General features: G+C 39.0%; 3 protein-coding genes and 4 non-coding genes across 7 annotated transcripts; all 7 read left to right on the plus strand.

Moving 5' to 3' along the window:
* The first annotated feature begins 414 nt into the window (after window positions 1-414).
* Window positions 415-5,176, plus strand: zmpste24 (zinc metallopeptidase, STE24 homolog). Its single transcript, XM_034231727.1, has 9 exons — window positions 415-850; window positions 1,534-1,680; window positions 1,994-2,197; window positions 2,299-2,451; window positions 2,647-2,788; window positions 2,923-3,098; window positions 3,248-3,352; window positions 3,481-3,624; window positions 3,734-5,176. The coding sequence occupies exons 1-9, from the start codon at window positions 743-745 to the stop codon at window positions 3,956-3,958; spliced, it is 1,404 nt and encodes a 467-aa protein (XP_034087618.1). The 5' UTR covers window positions 415-742; the 3' UTR covers window positions 3,959-5,176.
* Window positions 5,177-5,920: 744 nt separating this feature from the next.
* Window positions 5,921-7,371, plus strand: atp5if1b (ATP synthase inhibitory factor subunit 1b). The gene is made up of 3 exons (XM_034231741.1): window positions 5,921-6,078; window positions 6,679-6,791; window positions 6,940-7,371. The coding sequence occupies exons 1-3, from the start codon at window positions 6,010-6,012 to the stop codon at window positions 7,079-7,081; spliced, it is 324 nt and encodes a 107-aa protein (XP_034087632.1). The 5' UTR covers window positions 5,921-6,009; the 3' UTR covers window positions 7,082-7,371.
* Window positions 7,372-10,001: 2,630 nt separating this feature from the next.
* Window positions 10,002-13,185, plus strand: LOC117556443 (60S ribosomal protein L13a). The gene is made up of 7 exons (XM_034231771.1): window positions 10,002-10,094; window positions 10,787-10,859; window positions 11,194-11,259; window positions 11,488-11,589; window positions 12,193-12,278; window positions 12,466-12,525; window positions 12,929-13,185. Exons 1-7 carry the CDS (start codon window positions 10,074-10,076, stop codon window positions 13,136-13,138), a joined length of 618 nt encoding a protein of 205 aa, XP_034087662.1. The 5' UTR covers window positions 10,002-10,073; the 3' UTR covers window positions 13,139-13,185.
* LOC117556448 lies at window positions 11,044-11,125 on the plus strand. The gene has a single exon (XR_004570566.1). It is a non-coding gene; the product is annotated as a small nucleolar RNA Z195/SNORD33/SNORD32 family (small nucleolar RNA).
* On the plus strand, window positions 11,315-11,395 carry LOC117556459. Its single transcript, XR_004570577.1, has one exon. It is a non-coding gene; the product is annotated as a small nucleolar RNA Z195/SNORD33/SNORD32 family (small nucleolar RNA).
* On the plus strand, window positions 12,033-12,105 carry LOC117556450. Its single transcript, XR_004570568.1, has one exon. It is a non-coding gene; the product is annotated as a small nucleolar RNA SNORD50 (small nucleolar RNA).
* On the plus strand, window positions 12,673-12,745 carry LOC117556456. Its single transcript, XR_004570573.1, has one exon. It is a non-coding gene; the product is annotated as a small nucleolar RNA SNORD50 (small nucleolar RNA).
* Window positions 13,186-21,172: the final 7,987 nt, after the last annotated feature.

A 21,172-nucleotide genomic window follows, 5' to 3' on the forward strand; every position in this document is an offset into this window, starting at 1 on the left:
TTTCAAAAAGTGGGGGGGACTTGTCCCACCCTGATATAATGGCTGCGACGCCCGTGCTTTGTAATAATATATAATTACATTTATATTGTTCAAAGAGTTAACTTAACAGTTTCATAGTATAATAATGTTTTATATAATGTCTAATAATAATTTTAGTTTGAGAACAAAATACATTACAGATTCAGTATGCAGGGGATTGTATACAAATAAAAATAATATCAGGGGGTTATCGCAGTAAACAATGGATTATAATATCATATACATACAGACGAATTAGAAAGTAGTTTCACATATTGCTGAACTCTTTAATAATCACAGTTGAGTTACTGAAAAGGCCAGCATTAATAAGATAAAAGCTTTCTTAGGATAGTTTTAAGACGTGTTTTATTGAGTTCCTCACAACTGCAACAAATCAGCAGCGGAACCAAACGTATAGTAGTCTTTGTTTCCACAGGGATAGAATTTGTTGCCACACCTCACATATATGGAAAGATATTAGATGTAAAAGCCTTGATTTAGGAATGGAAACTGGATGCACAGTTAGTCGGTATTTGTCGATTTAACGTGGGAACCGTGTTCCCTTTAGTTAACCTCAAATAGTTGTGTGTGTTTGTGTGTAGAGTGAAAGCTAAGTAGCTGCTAAGCTAAAACTACCCGTCAGGCTAGGAAACGGTAACATTAGCGTTAGCCTGAGCTAGCCTGAGAGCCTGCTCCAACAACACAGAACTAAAACCCTGCAAAGATGGTTGAAAGTATATTTGACCTCCCAGTGGAGAAGCTGATATTTTATGCTGTTTTGGGATTTTCGTGGACGGTGTATCTCTGGGAGGCATACCTTTCTTACAGACAGGTAAATTAATAATTTGTCAGTCAAAGTTCCTCCTTTGTAGCTAAATGTGTTTGTCGAGGGGGAAAGGACCCCAAACCAAATAGTGCAGTGAACGTTAATTTACAAAAAATGTGTGATTGTTTTATATTCTATAAGTTAATTTAAAAATGGTTTGGTTTGACAGAATTTATATAACAGTAATGTTTACTCAAGGACCTGCACATGTGTACACACGTTTATGTAGTTTCCCTTTGTGAAACTATGACAACTGGATTACATTTCAAGTATTTGAAGAAAATGTTTAGTTATAATTCAGAAGATTGTCAGCATGAGGTTGACAGATGTTGGCAGACATGTATAATTTTTAAAACAGTAAACGCAGAAACAAATATGAATACCTACATATTATGATTCCTGTTTCTGGCGTCTTTTGTTTGGTAAGACAGAATGAAATGGCATTTTCGGAGCTTTTTGCTGAGTTGGGTGTACTTCCCCTTAAAACAGGATGTTAACAACTTTGTATATGACAGAACAGAGGAGCAGGATAATTGTAGTTTTATAAGTCCAAATATATGCACTTAGAAATATTTCAATAGCAAGAATTAGAGGGATATAAACCCATGTTCGTCTGAAATTGAAGCATAGGCTACTAATACAAATTGACTTGTGTATAACATCAGTGCTGATCTCTTTCCCTTTCACAGAGGAGCATTTACAGATCAACCACACATGTGCCACAGGAACTTGGGAAGATCATGGATTCGGAAACATTCGAGAAGTCGCGTCTCTATCAGCTGGATAAAAGCAACTTCAGCTTCTGGTCTGGACTCTATTCTGAGACTGAAGGGACGGTAAGACAACCAGGAAATGAAAAGCAATAGATGTCTCAGCAAAAAAGCTGTACTTTCACAATCAGTCTTATTATTAAGGATGTCTTGAAGTGGGCCCTGTGTGTCAAGTCTGTGTCATAAGTCTGTATACTTTTGTCACTTCAAATGTACATGGAATAAGAGAGAGAACTCGGATGTAAAATATAATATTAAAGTGTGATTGATTATTTCCATGAATATTGAGTTTAACATGATTTTAAACTCAATATTATTTATTATCATATGTATGTTATTTTATATTTAAAAGGCTAACGTTATGTACCCAACTTTTCAGTTGATCCTGCTCCTGGGTGGAATCCCATTAATGTGGGAGCTCGCTGGTTCTGTGACGGCTCGCATAGGATTTGGTTCAGAGTACGAGATCACCCAGTCGCTTGTGTTTCTGACGCTTGCCACCCTATTCAGTGCCTTTACTGGACTTCCCTGGAGTGTGTACAACACATTTGTCATTGAGGAGAAGCATGGCTTTAACCAGCAGGTACATTCAATTAGCAAAAAAAGGGGTTTGGCTTTTTGTTGGCAAAACAACTGTTTCTATCATCCAGGATGATTTTTCATATGTTTTTGTCATCCTTTCAGACGTTTGGGTTCTTCCTTAAGGATGCTGTGAAGAAGTTCATTGTGACCCAGTGTATCCTGCTCCCTGTCACCTCCCTGCTCCTGTACATCATCAAGATTGGTGGAGACTACTTTTTCATCTACGCCTGGCTCTTCACCCTGGCTGTTTCTCTGGTCAGTGCTGCATTCACCTTGTGTTGAAACAAACAAAGAATGCACTTCTTAGAAAAGGGATTAATCGTGTTTCAAAGGAATGTGTAGTTTTTTTGGAAATTACAGAGTAGCTCTAAAATAACACAAAAACACTCAGTAGTTACACTTTGGCTGGTTGTTTATCACAATACATCTCCTCTTCTCCTTTGTTCTCAGGTACTCGTAACGATCTATGCTGACTACATTGCTCCCCTGTTTGACAAGTTCACACCTTTGCCAGAAGGAGAGCTGAAGACAGACATTGAGGATATGGCCAAGAGTATAAGCTTCCCCCTCACCAAGGTGTATGTAGTTGAAGGTACAGTAATACAAAGAGGCATCATCCAGATTGCATGTTTTTGTCAAGTTGAAGAGATCATTTTTAAATGGTTCTACAGCTTGGTTTAGGATACGGCAGTCTTAAATTGTCTTGAATGTTTTCCATAATTCCAGGTTCTAAGCGTTCTTCACACAGCAACGCCTACTTCTATGGGTTCTTCAAGAACAAACGCATTGTGCTGTTTGACACACTGCTGGAAGACTACTCACCTCTCAACAAGTCCGGAGAGCCCCAGCCCGAGCAGGCAGAGAGAGAGGATACATCGAGCGAATCCAAAGCCAAGCCCAAGGTTACAAAGCCATAAACTGCATTCAGAAAATGTCCTATTGCTATTTTAAAAACTAGGGTTCTTTACATTACTAGGAAATGTTCAAACCAGCTGTTGTAGGGATCCCTGTGACCTGAATGTCTTGTGTTCTCTTACAATTAACATTGCAGAACAAGAAACAAGGATGCAACAACTCAGAGATCCTTGCAGTCCTTGGTCATGAGCTTGGCCACTGGAAGCTTGGCCACACTGTCAAGAATATCGTCATCAGTCAGGTGGACACATGTTCTCCTAATGTCTGCATTTAAACAAAACCACAACTTGATTACTCACAATCAAATAAAGACATTCAAATGTAAGTTTATATGCAATTAACATCTTCTGACTCTGTTCTTTTTTCCAGATGAATTCCTTCCTGTGCTTCTCCCTGTTTGCTGTTCTGATTGGACGTAAGGAGCTATTTGTAGCTTTTGGCTTCAATGTCAGCCAACCCACATTGATAGGCTTGATGATTATCTTCCAGTTCATCTTCTCCCCGTACAATGAGGTGGGTGTGCTTCGATAAATAGGGTTTCCATCAATTTTTGATCTATTTTTTTGTATTATACCTCAGATTTCGTCACAAATTCAGTTGTTTGTATATGTTGTGGTTGCAGCTCCTGTCCTTCTGTCTGACGGTCCTGAGTCGCAGGTTTGAGTTCCAGGCTGATGCTTTTGCACGTGGCATGGGCAAAGCCTCCGAGCTCTACTCTGCCCTCATCAAGCTCAACAAGGACAACCTGGGCTTCCCCGTGGCTGACTGGTTGTTCTCCATGTGGCACTACTCCCACCCTCCCCTCCTGGAGCGCCTCAGAGCGCTGGGCAGCATCAAGCAGGACTGACGGGGCTGGGAGGGGGGGGCGCGCTCGCCGCCTCCTCCAAAGGGCCTCCGCAGACCGCTGCTGGGCCTGTGATGTACCCTGGTCCTTTTCTACCTATCCCCACCCCCCATATTGTTTTATCTTGTTTTAGTTATTTCCTCTCTTGCCATACTTTTAATTTTGTGCCCTTTATAACCTTTTTTAAACAAAACCAAAACATATCAGCACAAGCCAGCATTAAAAAAAGAACTTTCGGTAGACAGGCAAAATATTCACTTGTTGAGAGCAATACATCTAGGCAATGTGTGTTTAGCAAAAGCTGTTGTCAAAGTAAGTTTCACATTTTGCAGATTGACCCTAAGCCTTAGTTTTTTATATTACTTTATTTCGGGAAGAGTTGTATTATTCTTTTAAACATTTATAAAGACAAAACCTGAAATTGTATTTACAGAAATAAGTGTTTCTGTTTTGATGTGTACATGACATCTAACTGTAAAATCTAATGAGTATATTTTTAAGCTTTATGAAGTGGTTAATCCTAAAAATATACCAAGTTTTATTTATTGTGAATGTAAAAAAAAAGAGGAAAGAAACACATAATTAGCAACTACATACATAATCATGGCATGGCTTTTTGCAGATACACAGGCCAGAATGAAATGTGTCTCTCAAGTGCAACTGTTGCTTCTTTAGAAATATCTCGGTAAAGCTCAAGGGTAAAATAATTAATGAATCAACTCAAATTCTCAGTTTTGCCAGGAAAACTAAGTAGAAACTGTCACACAGAAGAAATATGGGGGCCTCTTAATGTCTGTTATGTTCAGATAATGAACAGGAGCGGTGCAGAAAAATATAATTTGTATTAAGCTTAGTCTTTTCATTTTTTTACATAAATGGGGATCTTGTTTTTCTGTTTTTTTTTTAAAGCACTTGCTTGCCGACAAGGTTCCAACCACACTTGTACATATGTAACTTTAATTAGTCGAGTAATGGCGTATGATATGAATTGTGAAACATTTTGAATGTGGTTTGACATTTTAAGTTGATTAGGTGTTTCCTAGTTTTTTTTGGTTTTTGGACTGAGTGAGCTCAGAGCTGCCTGGCAAGCAAAGTATTTATAGGGGACCTGGGGAAGGGTGTCTGAGAGGTTCCTTTCACCACATGAGCCAGTATTTGGATTGATCTGTGAGGAAACTGTGTACTTTCTTTGCTGCATTGAATAAAATCCTTCAAAGCATTTCTTATGGTTGATTTTATTTTTATTTTGTAGATGCTTAAATTAAACCAAAATGTTAGCTTGTGTTTCTAGTCATTACAGATCAAAGTTCATCCTTTATTTTGGTCTAACTGAGAAAACTTTAACTAATTTGCTATGATGAGTTTTATGTTTAAATGAAAAGATACCACTTTTCTACATGGCATAATTTCTAGAGGCTTCCTTAACACTCCTTTACAACTCAACATGGACTTAAATCTTAATGAATGATTAATGATGAAATCACTGTTGCTTTCAAATATGTAACATTTCTTGCGACACATGTTTAGGATTTTAGATTTTCTGTTAAGGGTTTTGTTTTTTTCTCCCACAACTTTATTTGAAACTTGAGGACAAAAGCGCATTAAAAATTCCAAAGGTTGGGGGCAAAGTAGTACTTGAAAGCTAAGGGATATCCTTGATAGATTAATTAAAGGGACATATTGTATATACGTTAAAATACATTTTATAAAACAAGATATTCACAAGTTTTGGCATGTCAGCAGAAACGTAAAAAACGTGCGTTGTCACGCTGCCCACTCTCAGGACCATACCACTTTGGAAAAAAAGTCACGGCGCATTTCCTCAAACTATATTTAACAACTCCTTATTCAAAAATAAAATTGGTTGCAGAGGAGTGTATGTTAAAATATGATTTGTTATTACCTCGGTTTTACATTAGACGAACCTGACCGTGATGAAGGATGTCGTTACCTCTGTCTGAGTAATAATGGTGTGTTCCTGTGGCGTATTTTGAGGACAAGGGCAAGCTCTTCTTCTGGAAACTCAGTGTTGTTTTCACACGTGAGAGACAGAAATGGCGAGGTTTTTGAGGCCCAACATCAGGACTTTTGTCACATCACAGCTTAGAATGTCCTCCGACCAGGTAAAATACATCCTTGCAATAAAACACTTGGTTGCTATGTGTGAATCATACATGAATTAGCCTAATTAGCTGAACGTTTGTTGACAATTGGACAAATAACTGTTCGTGGCATGTGATTGTAGGTCAGAGGGATTTTCTTGTAAATCAATTTCTGGGACAGATTTACAACAATTACCTTGACTACAAATTATTTATTTGAATCACATTATGTTTTATTGGCTCAATTGAAAGAAAAAACAGTAGTTTCCTGGCTACCTGCTTTATTCAGGAAATACATCACTTCTATGGTTGTGTTTTTTTCTCTGTGGTTTTGGTTGCATCGTTCTCCACAAACAGTTTCTGGTCTGTTCCAAGTTACATTACCTCTATTATCAGCTTTCTAACAAAGAGTCATGTTTGACTCCTGAAACAAACTGTTGACCTTGTAGATTCAGTCATTGTGGCCTGAATCTACCTTCATAGCATAGACAACAAATAACTACCCTTGAAATTGTGAAATATGAAGACACTGTTTCTTTAAATATTGTCTATTGAGCAAAGACCTAAGGCTCTCTTTTGTCTCTGAATGTATTTACCTAACATTTCCCCGCCCTGCCTCAGTTGGGTGAGCTGGGTAAAGGTGCAGGAAAAGGTGGTGGTGCTGGAGGGTCCATCAGAGAGGCAGGTGGATCCATGGGGAAGAAACAGGCTGCTGAGGAGGAGATGTACTTCAAGTATGCATTTATTTCTTTTACAGAAACCACATGTTGTTACATCTGTCTTTAAAAATCATGGACCTTAACTTTCACAAGTTTTTTCTTTATTCTCTTCCTGTCCTTATTTCTCTGTGTTGTGTCTGTTATCTGTCCCTCTGCACATTAGGCGTAAGGAGCAGGAACAGCTGGCTGCGTTGAAGCAGCATCACCAGGAGGAAATTGAACACCACAAAAAGGAGATTGAACGTATGCAGCGCGAGATTGACCGCCACAAGGGAAAGATCAGGAAGCTTAAGCACGACGACTGAGTGTAACCTACCAAATAAAAAAGTTCCAGTTCTCTCACCGACACAGCCAAACACCTTCACTATTTACTCAGATTGCTGCATGCACTGTCATCGGGCCAGTCATGAATGTGTGGTTGATTGTACTGTAAATGCATGATGTTATTAAAACTGTTTAATAAAAGATTATTGTTTCCATTGCATGTTGTGAGACAAGTTGTACAAATGTTTTCGAGAAACTTAAGAATCTCCAATGGGTACATCAACCTATTTTCTTGTGTGATGTATAAATAAATGCATATTGTAAAGGCAAATTGAATCACCTCTATCTTTTTAGTGCTGTAAAAATGATATACAGATATTCAATTTATTTATTTAAAACAAGGGACAGTGTACATTAATCAATATATTAAAAACGTGTAAAAGTACTCGAATTAGCCAAAAGGCTAGTTTTCACCGATAGTCCCTTTGTCAGATGGTGATAGGCATCCTAAAAGCAAGAATTAAAATACCACAACATTGTTATACCAACATTTTTATAAATAGACGACATCACTGAATACAGATAAGAGCAAGTCATGATAATAAATAAAACATTCACAATACGCACTCATACTAACACCTACACCCACACATCAGTGCTGACACTTGATTATTAATGAGCCACTTTTTAACACTGCTTGAATGTGTAGTAGGATGAGGATTCTCTTATTGGTTGTGATATTGAATTCCATTGATGGGATGCGTGGAATGAAAAGATAGCCTGACTAAATGCACTTTTCCTAAATGGGATGGTGCAGTCTCGCTATATAGCCGCAGCCCTGGTTGAGGTGGACTTTAGGCTGATAAAGCCAGCTAGAGGAGGAGGAGCCAACCCACGAGTGATCTTATAAACTAAGCAGACATTTTTGTAAACTATGAACCAGCTGAACAGATTATACTTTTTAACAATGTGACAATGATGATACCGGAATGGCTTTTTGTCCAGTGTTTTGAGTGATTCCAGTGGTTTTAGAGCTGTAGAGTGTGCATTAGACCAGCTTATCAGACAGTAGTTGATGTGGGAGAGGACCATTGAGTGAAGGTAGCTTAGCTGCTGCAGTTGATAGGAAGTTGCTATATCTGAAATTTGACAGATTGAACTTCACTTTATTGCAGACCTTTTTGATATGGGTTTTGAAACTGAGGTTTGTGTCAATGTGTACTCCTAGTACTTATACTCCGAGACAACCTGTAGTCTCCTTCCAGAAAAGAAAATATATTGTTCTGTGATAATGCTGTGGCCCTTGGAGAAGAACATAACACTGTCTTTGAAATATTTGGTTGCAAATAATTGTTGTTAAGCCAGGATGTAATATTCACCAAGACATCAGTGACCTTGGTTGCAGCCTCTTCTGCGGTTTTGCCATGAGTAAAAACAACTTTAGCATCAGCATACATTAATACATCACATTGTCCACACACAGAAGGCAGATCATTGATGTACATGCTAAACAGTTATTGGCCCAATACAGAGCCCTGCGGTACTCCAGTTGACAGACATAGCGCACTAGACTTATGGTTCTCAATTTTAACACATTGGGAGCGGGATGAAAGATACGATTTAAAAAGGTTGGTGAATTCTATAGAACATTTTAAGTTGAGCATTTTTTGCAATACGATGTTATGATTAACAGTGTCAAAAGCTTTCTGTAAATCAAGGAACACGGCCCCCACAACCCCACCCCTGTCCATTGATGCCTTAACTTTCTCTACGAAGAAGCATGTCGCTGTTTCTGTTAAATGATTATCCCTGAATCCAAATTGCATTGGATGCAGTGGAAAGGAGCTGTTGTTGAGATGATTGATGATTGGTTTGGCAATCAGTTTTTCAAATACCTTGGATACTATGGGCAAGATACTGATGGGCCTATAGTTGGATGTCATGAGAGATTTAATATCATTAAGGTTTCAATATGATGACATTAGTTTCAACCATTAAATCCTTAATATGTCAATGTTAAACTATTACCTAAATGATTTTGTCACTAGCTTGACATGCATCATTGTAAAATATACATAGCCTATGCAATCACAGACCTTGGCCATATTTACGAAAATGCACTGTGTCGTTTCTGACCCAGCCCTGCAAGGTTTAAATGCATATTGTGAAGATGTGATTTGCATCAATTTGCTCTTTAAGGTAACATGTATATGGGCCACTGAAGGGGCTGGGTTGCTCATGTTCCTTAATTGGCAATCCTTGAAGCATCGAGGTCACATCCACTGGATTTTCAAACCAAATAAATCGGATGATATTACCACTCAGCTGTACATTATCTTTTAATATTTGAACCAAGATACCCATGACATGCTTCACAATAACATAGAATGCCTTCAATTCAATATAAAACCATTTTAAGTAAAAATCTATTAGAAATTAAATATGATAAGAGGCAGCATACAGCAGCATGGCACACTTAGTTTGACATTTAACCAGGGTTGGGTCGGATTACTTAGAAATGTAATTTATTACTGAACTAAAAGTTAGATGGCAATTGTTGTAAATTATAATGTTATCCATTGGATTTTCAAACACAAATGTATCAGAATATTTTAAATGATGATAATATTACTCATAGACTGAGAAAGGTATTACAAAATCAAATATTGATGATTCTCAATAAAGACAAATGTTTTATCTGAGGGAAAAATCACTGAAAAATGTATAGAAAATAGCAAGTTGGTGCATTAAGTTAACACATATCAGTGAGCAGAACACTGTGCTCCAACTGACACTTTTGACAAAATTGCAAACACTCTAAAATATAAATACATAATTGGAAATAGTAAAGAATACATCTATTAGATACTAAACGTTTTTTTGGGAAAATAACTTCTCCCTCCACACACCGGCAGTGATGCAACATTTGTGTACATGCTTACCTTCCCACGAGAAAGAAGTAAAACGTCGTCACTTCCGTCTGCCCCTGCCTTTTAGAACGGGCAGCCCCGTACGTCTTTCTTTTCGCACATCATGGCGGACCGGTTCAATAAGGTAAACTGCAGCGGCCCAATTATAATCATCATTTTTGCTATTTAGGGGTTGTTAAATCTGGTACTTTATAGTTAACCTGCAAGCCGTAACCACAGGGCTCCTTGCCGTTACTTATTTTTTGGTCGGTGTTACTCTTAAGACCTTATTTTGGAACTTGTTTGAGACGCCTAGTCGTGCCTGAGTGGACATGCCTTCAACATGGCAGCTTCCCTAACGAGTCAACGCCGTTAGCCTGCTAGCTTAAACTTGGGGCATGAGAATGTGAACGTCTGGATAACAGCGTAAATGTAGTAATTTTAAGATGCACATCCTTCACTGTTTAAAGGGCGTTATGCTTATATACTCGCCCACCATTTTATTTTTGTTGTCTAAAATGCATTCAGCGTGCTTTGATGCTAAGTGACGTTGATGCTAAGCTAACGATATGCTCGTCGGTAGGTTCCATGTGGCATTTATTACAAAGCTCAAAGTTCTCTAACGTTTCTAATTGGCAATATTTGATTAAAATGGCGTGTGAGTTTACTATGTATAACACGTGACTAGCAACATAAATATATTCAATCAATTTCTGAAGCGTGTGTCTGATTTTATGTTAAATATGTAAAGCAAGCTTGTAGAATGGCCAATGTTTTTCCGTATTTTCAGCTCAGAATTATTATGCCAGTATTAATTTCTCACTTTCCAACCTGCAGGTTCTGCTGCTTGATGGCAGGGGCCATTTACTCGGTCGGCTTGCTGCCCTGGTGGCTAAACAGGTCCTTTTGGGTAAGTTTATTTCTTTTTAAGTAAACCCATATGTAATATAATGCTGGAAAACCATTTCCTCTAAAGTCATTTATAGCTAGAATGAACCCTTGATTAAAAATACCCAGCAGTGAATGGAGTGAGACCCTGCTCTCTTGATAAATAATAAGATTACCAAAGGGGAGATTAAGCTGCTTTGCCTCAGTCTGTCAATGATGATCACCTTACAGCTTTGCTTGAGTTTAACGACCATGAGAAAACTCACATGCACTACCATCTGAGACAGTATGCAGGCGATGGTTAATCTGAGCACAATTTATTGTTCTCCAAATGCTAAACTACGGTTTTCTTTTAGGACACAAAGTAGTGGTGGTGAGATGTGAAGGCATCAACATCTCAGGAAACTTCTACCGTAACAAGCGTAAGTAGAGTTTATGTATACTCGACAAAACACTTTTCCATTGTGCCTTATGCCTGTTGTCAGTGATGATTCCCTACTATATTGTTCGAGTTTAATTGACCATGAGACCACTACATGCACTACCATCTGAGACATCAGCATTTAATACTGCCATAATGGCTGCCCCTGCTTGGTGTCTTGAAGTATTTGTGACTCAGTTCAGTGTTTATATTTTGTTCCCCTTTACAGTGAAGTACCTGGCTTTCCTGCGTAAGAGGATGAACACCAACCCCTCTCGTGGACCTTTCCACTTCAGAGCCCCCAGCAGGATCTTCTGGAGGACTGTCAGAGGTGAGCATGAAACTAAGTGTAAAGTTGGGAAGAGGCAACTCCCAACACCTGAAATGTAATGCTGAAATATTCTTGTAGTGGGAATATCACAGCATTTACTGTGAAATAAATTGCCTTTCAGTGTCAAAGCTATTGAACAATGCTATTACCGTTTTGAATAAACAGATTACACTCAAACAAGTTGTTCAGTTCAAATGCAGTAAATGCACTTTATCTGTGGACTGCACATTGGACAGGCATTATTTACTTTGACAGAGATATTTATTCCTCTACCATGACATGTGGCTGATACACTAAGTCTAGTTGCAAGGCCTAAACCTTTTAATCATAAGAACCAACAAAGATCCAGTGTTGGCTAAAATATAATTGTGTGTAATCTAGGTTAATATTTGGTAATACAGGATCTTGGCATTTATTTGACCCAGCACAAGTTGTTCCTTGATTGACAGTGATGAACACTATACCGAAACTGATCATCCATTGATGAGACAACTTTTCGGATCTGATTGCTGAGTTGAGATGAGGACATTCGTGTGTGCTTTTGACTCAGGTTTAATTAATTGGCTATTTGAAACTGAACTAACGAGTATTCTCTGTTTACAGGCATGTTGCCCCACAAAACCAAGAGAGGACAGGCCGCTCTGGACAGGATGAAGGTGTTTGACGGTATCCCCCCACCCTATGACAAGGTGATTATTTCAATTGAAAAACAAAGGGCGGCCCTGACATCTCTGCTGTCTGTGATGTTAACATTTATACTTACTTACCTTGTTTGAGTTATGACTCTGAAAACAAACTCTCTCTGAGACATGCAAGCCTATCAATGCAAAGACATTTTGTTTTCTTCTTTTACTGATTTTGGCTTTGTTTCCACAGAGGAAGCGCATGGTTGTTCCAGCTGCTCTTAAGATTGTGCGCCTGAAGCCCACTCGCAAGGTGAGCATCCAATATCTCTCAAGAACAGACTAAATGGGATTTTGGCCACACTTAAGATTACATTTTTAGTTCTTACATGGCTTTCATATTAGCCAACATGCAGAAATACCAGTTGAATTGGTTCAACCTGCCACAACGGTTCCTACTCTACAGTGATGAACACTATACCGAAACTGATCATCCCTTGATGAGACAACTTTTCGGATCTGATTGCTGAGTTGAGAAGGGACGTTGTGCCTTTTTTATATATGAAACTTTAAACAAAGTTTATAGGTGCACTATCAAAGAACATGTGCAAGTTTGTTTTAGTTGGGAGTTTCTATTGCCTAAACTTAAGAAGGTTAATTTAGAAAATATATGATTCACTTTGAAAGTTACTGACTTTGACTTTTCTGTCTCTCAGTTTGCTCTTCTTGGGCGTCTGGCTCATGAGGTTGGCTGGAAGTACGCGGCCATCACAGCCACCCTGGAGGAGAAGAGAAAGGAGAAGGCTAAGCTGCGCTACGGCAAGAAGAAGTGTACGATCAAGCTGACCAAGGTGGCAGAAAAGAACGTTGAGAGCAAGATTGCAAAATACACGGACGTTCTGAAACAATATGGAGTCCTTGTCTGATCTAGTTGTCTCCGGCCAATAAAGAAAATAAATGTTTATAGAAAGCGTATTGACTGTTTCATTCCGCTTTGCTGAAAGTTGCACTTATATTTAAATAAAGTTAATAATTCCAATTGTATATATTGGATCTGGCCAGTGTTTGCAGATTTGACTAAATGTTTAATGCTTAAGGGACATGGCCAACCAGAAGCCTGACTAACATTAAATGTGTGGGAGGAGAGATTAGTGTTAATGACTTTCAGGCATGGGAATAAATACAGGCTTCAGGTTTTAATAATATGGTAAATTCTGAAGTTTACAAGTACTAAGGAAATCAGTGTGGACTGTTTCATTTATGAAATAGGACTGGATGTCCTAAATGTGAGTGATCTGGGATTCAAAGGACTAACTGGGAAGTATCACTGGTTTGAAATGAAAGGCTTCAACGCTGTCCCCACAAACTAATGAATTAAGACATGCATAAAAGTAAGAATATTTGCTTCGTCTGTTCACAATATGTCCACCTTTCTCCTTATCTAAACGATTATGGCGAGTTCCATTTAAGCATACCAATGTTTCCACTCTTTAGTAGTATAAAGACAAGTGTTCAGAGAGCTAGATGGTTTTTATCTATTGCATTGAAGTTTGCATATTTAATTTACTGATCATAATTTGCAAGAAAGTTAAAATATGGTTGATGTCACCGTTGTGGCTGGCATTCATTCATTTACTTTTGTCACAGTTGGTAAAAAAAGAAAATGGTAGATGTATCAATCCTGAGTCACAGCGACCACTGTGGATCAGCTTCTCTACCAGCAGAGAGCAGTGCCTCATTGATTTGGGATCAATTCTCTTCCAAGTCATCTGATAAAAAACAAAAAACGTTATTTTCTCTTGCACCAATAAATTAAGGCAAAAATATATGATTCATCTTACTGACTTACCCTTGTCATAAAAAGTGGACATTTTTCAAATCCGTATACATGTCAAATATGATGCGATCTGTCAAGAACCTGTATGCAAATAAATGGGTTAAGTAAAAAACACAATCCTAAAGAAGTGGACTTTATAAGTGTTAACTTTAAGTCTTAAAAGAGTACCCTCCAAAAAATAAAGACACATCCAGCTAATTCTTACAGAATAATTTATTGTATCTTTTTTCAACAACTATTTATTCAGGTTGGTCCAAAATGATCACAGAAATGTAGCTGCACTTTACTGGTAAAACTACTGGATCTCCTGGGAAGGAATGGACAGCCTTTAGTTCCTCCTCTTAATATGACAAACTTTGAGGTCATACAAAACAAGCAATTCCCTCTTTTACTAGTGCTCCAAAATAAGCTTTTGAGAGATGATTGGAAAGTTAATCAGTCAAAATCAGATCCACTACTGATTTTCCCCAGCCTTTCTGCCTTTTTATCACCGTGTTTTTTTCTTTCCTGTTTAATTTGAAAGATTTGTAGTTCTTAAGATGTCAAAGGAAAATCCAGTTTACATAAAGAAAGTATAATTTCAAAAGTAAAAAGTGGAACCTATTAATCATCTTGTGAATTATCTTTGGGCCATGTGAGAGGTCCCAACTTTGGTCAAGACACGTTGGTTGTGTCCTGTTTTTGAGCTTATTTATTAATGAATATTAATTTAGCTTTTAACTAAATTGGATTTTATTCTTCTTTTATTCCTTTGTATTATGTGTATGTGTACACATTATATATGCGTACATATTTAAATATGTATATAGGCCTATTTCTTTATTTTGTCTCACAGATCTATGTGTTACACTCAGTATTGACCGGGAAGAGGGGTATTGTTTTTATTTGTGAATTGTCTATAGAGGTTTCTCAATACTCAAATTTCGACTCCTCGGTCCTCCGGTAGTGACCCGGAAATGAATTTCAGCGCGCCATTTTGAAGGACATCTAATTTCTCTCAATGCACATCGAGGACCGAGGATCTCTGGAGGAGCTATAACCGAGGATACACTAGAGCAGGGGTAGGCACGTAAGTTTGGCCGTGGGCCAATTTTTTGCTGAGCCGCAAGATGGCGGGCCAGAACATAATCAAAGCCTAATTCAAGGAATTGATTTTGGTAAGAGAGCGCAGCGCCCCTGTTCCCCGGTTCAGAAAAAACTCTGATATCGCTGATAAACCTCCCCATCAACACTCTGATGCGCAGTCATATCCGCTGATTGGTTCACTGATGATATAGGCGCCCAATCCAGAGCCTCTGGCTAGACCCACCCAGGCTCGTCCTCTCTAGCCCCATTTCAGTCCCAAAGCCAGGGCTATTATCTGTATTTTAACAGAATTATCTTTTAAATTGAGGTGTATTTATTGTTCTCTTCAAAGTTTATTTTTCTCTGCAATTGTAGGGACGATGGTCCTCCCTTTCCTCAATGGACGAGCCACCACTGAGTAAAGTAGAGTTATTAACTAGGTAGCAGTGTTATTTAACATTTTATTCTGATAAGTATTGTCAAGTTCTCTGGGTTTTTGGCATTTATTTGAGTGTTTGCCCACATTTGAGAGGCTTGAGGGACAACTGGAATCCTTGTTCCTTTTCTTTATTTCAACTTTTCAAGGACACATTAGGATTCTTTCAGGTTGAAAACCTTTAAAAAATACCAAAGGACAAAATAAATCAATTACAGCAGTTTTGCTTTGCAATTTAATATATTATAACCTAAATTAATCAGTAACCAAGTATTTTACTCAAACTCAATGTATTTAATAGTTAAATAAGTACTTTAATTGACCTGGTTCCCCCCAACCACACATTTGCCATATGTGACCCGCTCTATCGAAATCAGTCGAAAGTCGCAACGGCTCATTTAAAAATAAACGTGGATTTGCGTAAAAAAATAGTTTTTCGGGGATCGGGTGTTTTGTTTGATTTTAAATAAACAAAGTCTTGGCTTTCAGAATATGACATTTTTATTTCCAAAATCACACGATAAATACATGCTCGATGATGAGTGTCTGTGTTTTCCTTATATTTACAGTCTATGGTGTTTTAATGCTAAAGCATTACGGTTGTTGTTATTGTTAAGAATTACTTTGTGATGGTGACCTTTACTCCATGTATGAAGGTGCATTACTATGACATCCCCACGCTGTGTACGTAAATGTATGCGCTCACAGTGTTGCTCCTGTGGTCTTCAGTATGTAATTTGACACTCCCCCTCTCTCTCTCCTCCCCCCCTCTCTCTGTCCCCCCTCTCTCTCTCCTCCCTCTCTCTGTCCCCCCCCCCTCTCTCTCGCTCCCCCGACCTCTTTCTGCCCCCCCACTTTTGTACACCTAGAAACGCCACTGCCTAGGCCTATTTATATATAGGCTACATATATATATATATATATATATATATATATATATATATATATATATATATATATATATATGTGTGTGTGTGTGTGTCCGCATCTGTAGCCTGTTATTGTCAACCTGATTAGTGATGTGTCGGTCGCGAACGAGCCGGCTCTTTTAAGTGAACGACGGGAGCCGGCTCTCGCCCGCGAACGAGCCATTTTTGCGGAGGGATTTAGATCGGCATGAAGGCACATTATGCAATGTGCACATTATCCCGCTTATTACACGGCCACATTCTCAACAAAGTAACGACATGACTCCCAATAGTAATGGAAATGCTTTTATGGATTTAGAAAATGATTTTATTGATTTAAAAAATAGTTTTATGTAATGATTTAAATTGACATGCATCCGCTAAGAAAAGTAGTCCGTTGTTACTGTTTGAACTAACGTAGCCAGGGGCGTTGCCTGGACCTGGAAACATTCGGGGCTTAGCCCACAGTGGCGGCGCTACAGTCGAATTTTCTACTGCAAGACTCCCCACACGCACATACACAATTGCGCCATCTGGTGTCACAAACGTGTGTCTGCATTAGCTTTGTTACGGCAATGGATTGTGGGAGATTCTCATAGCACGTGAGGATTTCTTGAGGGTAACGGTGTGTCCACACAGCAGCTTTGACCAAACCTTGAAAATCCTGGAGCTGGGCGTGTCTGACAGCTTGGGGATTTCGCGACCAACAACCAATCACATGAATATCACATGAATATCCCGCCCCCGACATACAAAGCAAAAAAACCCGGTTCTTCTACACTATTGTCAAATAGGAAGGGCTATGATGAACATTTTTTTTTTTAACATTTTGAACATTTATGAGATTAATGTTTATGGTGCTATTTTATACTACATTCCATGCTGGCTAATGATACTGTCTATGCTTGCTAGCAACGAAGTAAACTAGCAACGAAGTAAACTAGATATAAAATCCCCAAACAAGCGAAAACCTACCAGTTTCACCCACTGTCTCTGCCACCTCCCTCCATGCCTGGTTCCTCCGGTTTGTATCCCGGTAAGTAAATAGGGACTGGTCATAAAGAACCGGGTGATTTGCTACCGCAATAACTAACTTCTCCTCCATTTTTGTGGAATATAGAAATTAACTGCGGGTCTGGTTCTCCCAGCTTGCACGCGGTTTGATTGGCTAGCGCTTGAACTGTCAGATTTGCATAAACGGATCTGATTGGCTGTCGCTTCCAGCTCAGCCTCAAAAGTTGAACATTGTTCAACTTTGGAATCCTGAACATCCTGAAAATCCTGGAAATCTTCGCCTCGCCCCCCCACAATGCAGTTCGGCGACAAGCGAGGGAAAGTGACGTCATCCCCATTCAAAGTCAATGGGCGGAGACGCGCTGGAAGCGGTGGACAAATCGCCAAAAGCTGCTGTGTGTACGGGCCGTAAGGTGCCTGTATTATCTCGGTGGACAAAATGTATGTTTTTATTTTATAAGGACAATAATGTACTGTTGTGTTTGTTTAGTTTAATGTTAATTGTTTAATGCTCACAGTCACAGCAACATGTTTTTGTGTGATTGGTTTTATATGATTTATCAACGTGATCATCAATAGCTAATCTGAGCACCAGAACCCAGCTCAGCTTATGCTGTCCATTGAAATGCAGGAAAGTAATCACCAGCTCTGAGTGATCTGTTGCCGAGGGAACACTACACCGGAGTTACATAAGCAGAGATAAAGTGCTATTTTGAGGGAACTCACCTCCTCTGGGGTCCCCCAGGAAGAATTTTTTTAAATGTTGAAGTTAAAAGCATCAATCTTGTGCACTTTGAGAGCAACATTAAGAGATATGGATACATCTCTCAACACCCATATGTCAACAAAAATCAAAGAATCAGAATCAGAAACGGGTTTATTATTTAAAAACACTTTATTTTCCAATTAAATCATAAACTATGTCAAATTATTAGAAGTTGTTAGTAATCAGATTAAACAGAAAAAATGGATGGAAGGAGGAAATAATAATCTCTCATCACTTGCTGTTTGCGGTTGAAATGATCTCTTTTGCTGGCCAAACATGCTGGATGGAAAGCAGTGATGTCTCACTTGCCTTGGCCCTCTATCTGCTGTCCCTAAATCAGTCATGTTACCCATTGACTCTTGTCTGTTCTGGTGTTCCTGTTCATTGTTGTCTCCATTGTCATTCTTGTCTGTTGTTTCTCCTTCTTGTGTGTCCCTTTCTCCTGTTCTCCTTTCTTCATCCTCTACTCTGTTTGGCTCATCTGTGATGACTGTGTAGGTAACACAAACAAGTATGTAAGTCAATCAGTTTCCAGCTCTGTCAAATAAATGAATTTCAAGATACACAAATGTGTCTTCATTAAAATGAGTGTCACCACACTGTCACAAAATGTAATACTAACCAATTGAAAATAGTTAAATGTACATCTCTTGTAGATATCACTGTTAGAGTAGTTATCTGCCAATAGGACATAATCATTCCTATACAAATGCAGTTTGAGTAATTCACTTAATATATTCACTTCATACTTTAATATAGTCATTTTCACTTAATATTCTAATATAGTCATCTTTCTGCATTCAAAACTAAGGAAAGCTGTACAATTTGACATGATAATGAGGAAAAAAGGCCTCCGACAATGCAGATCATTTTGTGATCATATCAATTTTAAGATGGGGGTCAAGGCTTAATATTTGGGAGCATAGTGTCCCTTGCCCCCTTTCAGGAGCCCCACTGGATTAGCTTTGATCTGAAAGCTTGTTAGCTGGCTGTCCATCTCATAATGTACACATAGAAACTAGCTGTCAATAGGAATATCAATCAGAAGAATTATAATTTCATGCAAAAATCTGTCACAAAAAGAGGTTGCACATTTAAATTCAGGTGTTGTTATGGCAACGTCAGTGGCCAAACAGCCACATTTACTGCTGCAAATACGTTCAAACATGCTGTTGACACGTAAAGCAGTGGCAACTATGCCACCATTTCAGCTGACTTTTCCTCAGAAATACCGTCACATAACATCCATATATTTCAGTGCTAGGTTGATGCTTAGCTAAGCTAACTATGAAACACTTTAACTGACAGGACTCCGGATCAACCAGGCCCGGACTGGCCATCGGGAGGACCGGGAGGTTTCCCGATGGCCTGGCCTGTTAAGTGGCCTGCTGGCCTGAGGAATTTTTTGTATGTATTGTGAACGCAACGCTGCGCAAATGTGGGTCTGACTCTGCCTCACAGAGGGTGACTGGCTGTCTACATGATGTGGCCTGGCGACATGGCCGCTTTCATACAGATCATAAACTAATGCCCTCGATTGGTCTCGTGTCATTCAAGCTCGGGAGGGTGTGTATGTGTGGCGCGAGCAAGCGAGAGAGAAAGCGCGTGCACTGGTTACGTGTATTGTTATTGTTAGCATCCGGTGCTAGCTAGCGGCGCTAACGGAATGAGCTGTCAACAAGGTGGAGGAGAGTCCTCTCCTGTCAGACTGAGAGACTGATAACTACAGCTCAGGTGAGGTAAAGGACTTTAGAGTGTTTAGATAGTTAACTTAGTCTAAGTTCACTGTGGGTCTCAAACGGTTTGGTCACCATTTATGGGTATTAAACATGTCATTTTTACTTTTGAATACTTCAGTACAAAGGATGTATTGAATAATTTAAGTGATATATGTGTACAAATATAAATCATTAGTCAAAACAGGGCTACATTTGATTGAATTAAAAGGTATAATATGTGGTAAACTGAAGAGCCGTTTGGGAGCCGGCTCTTCTTGGTGAGCCGAGCCAAATGATCCGGCTCACCAAGAAGAGCCGGAATTCCCATCACTAAATCTGATCTCACCAGAATGCGTGACTCCACCACGACTCCTTAACATCACAATGCGTGGTGGAGTCACGAACTTTGTTACATTTACGCGTCGGTACCACGCAAACAACCCCTATGTAAAGTGAATGAGGCTCCTTTGTCGTGGTGCACACACGCATTTCTACAATGTCCCGCAGTGAGCTTTTATTCTATAAGACGTTTTTTAAATCTACTTTATAGCTTGTAGTAACTCACGGGAGGCTTCTTTTATTTTATTTGTATTCATAATTAGGGCCCGAGCACGAAGCGCTAGGACCCAACGGCGTCCTAGCACGAAGTGCAAGGATACCTATTGTTATTCGTGGAATTATTATTATTAGGGCCCGAGCACGAGAGTGCTAGGACCCAACGGCGTCCTAGCACGAAGTGCAAGGATACCTATTGTTATTCGTGGAATTATTCTTATTTTTCTGCTGGCGTTTCCTGTTTTTGAGGCCTTTAGGATGCTCAAAAAGTTGTATAATTTTGCACAGATTCCAGAATCGGTGAAAAATACAATATTCTGGACTCAATTTTTTCACATTGTTCAACATGCTCTCTAGCGCCACCTATGGCCATTTCCGTTTTTGGAAAGATGTACAAAGTTGCACCGTAACTCCAAATGACCTGAAATTTTTCACACTTACTCGGGTGGACCTGCTCTACATATAAGGTCCAAGTACCCGTAAGCTCCGCCTACTTTATTTTTTTTTAAATTAGCATAATTTGAAAAACAGTTAAATATTCACTTAAATTTCAAATTTTGGTTTTTCAACACCAAACTCAGTATACAGTATCGCCGGAGGGTCAGACACATTATCGTAGGAAATGAGCATGTTCAGTTGATAAATGTGGTCGTCATTACTC

This window comes from Gymnodraco acuticeps, unplaced genomic scaffold (genome assembly GCF_902827175.1).
Source record: "Gymnodraco acuticeps unplaced genomic scaffold, fGymAcu1.1, whole genome shotgun sequence".
Lineage (NCBI taxonomy): Eukaryota > Metazoa > Chordata > Actinopteri > Perciformes > Bathydraconidae > Gymnodraco > Gymnodraco acuticeps.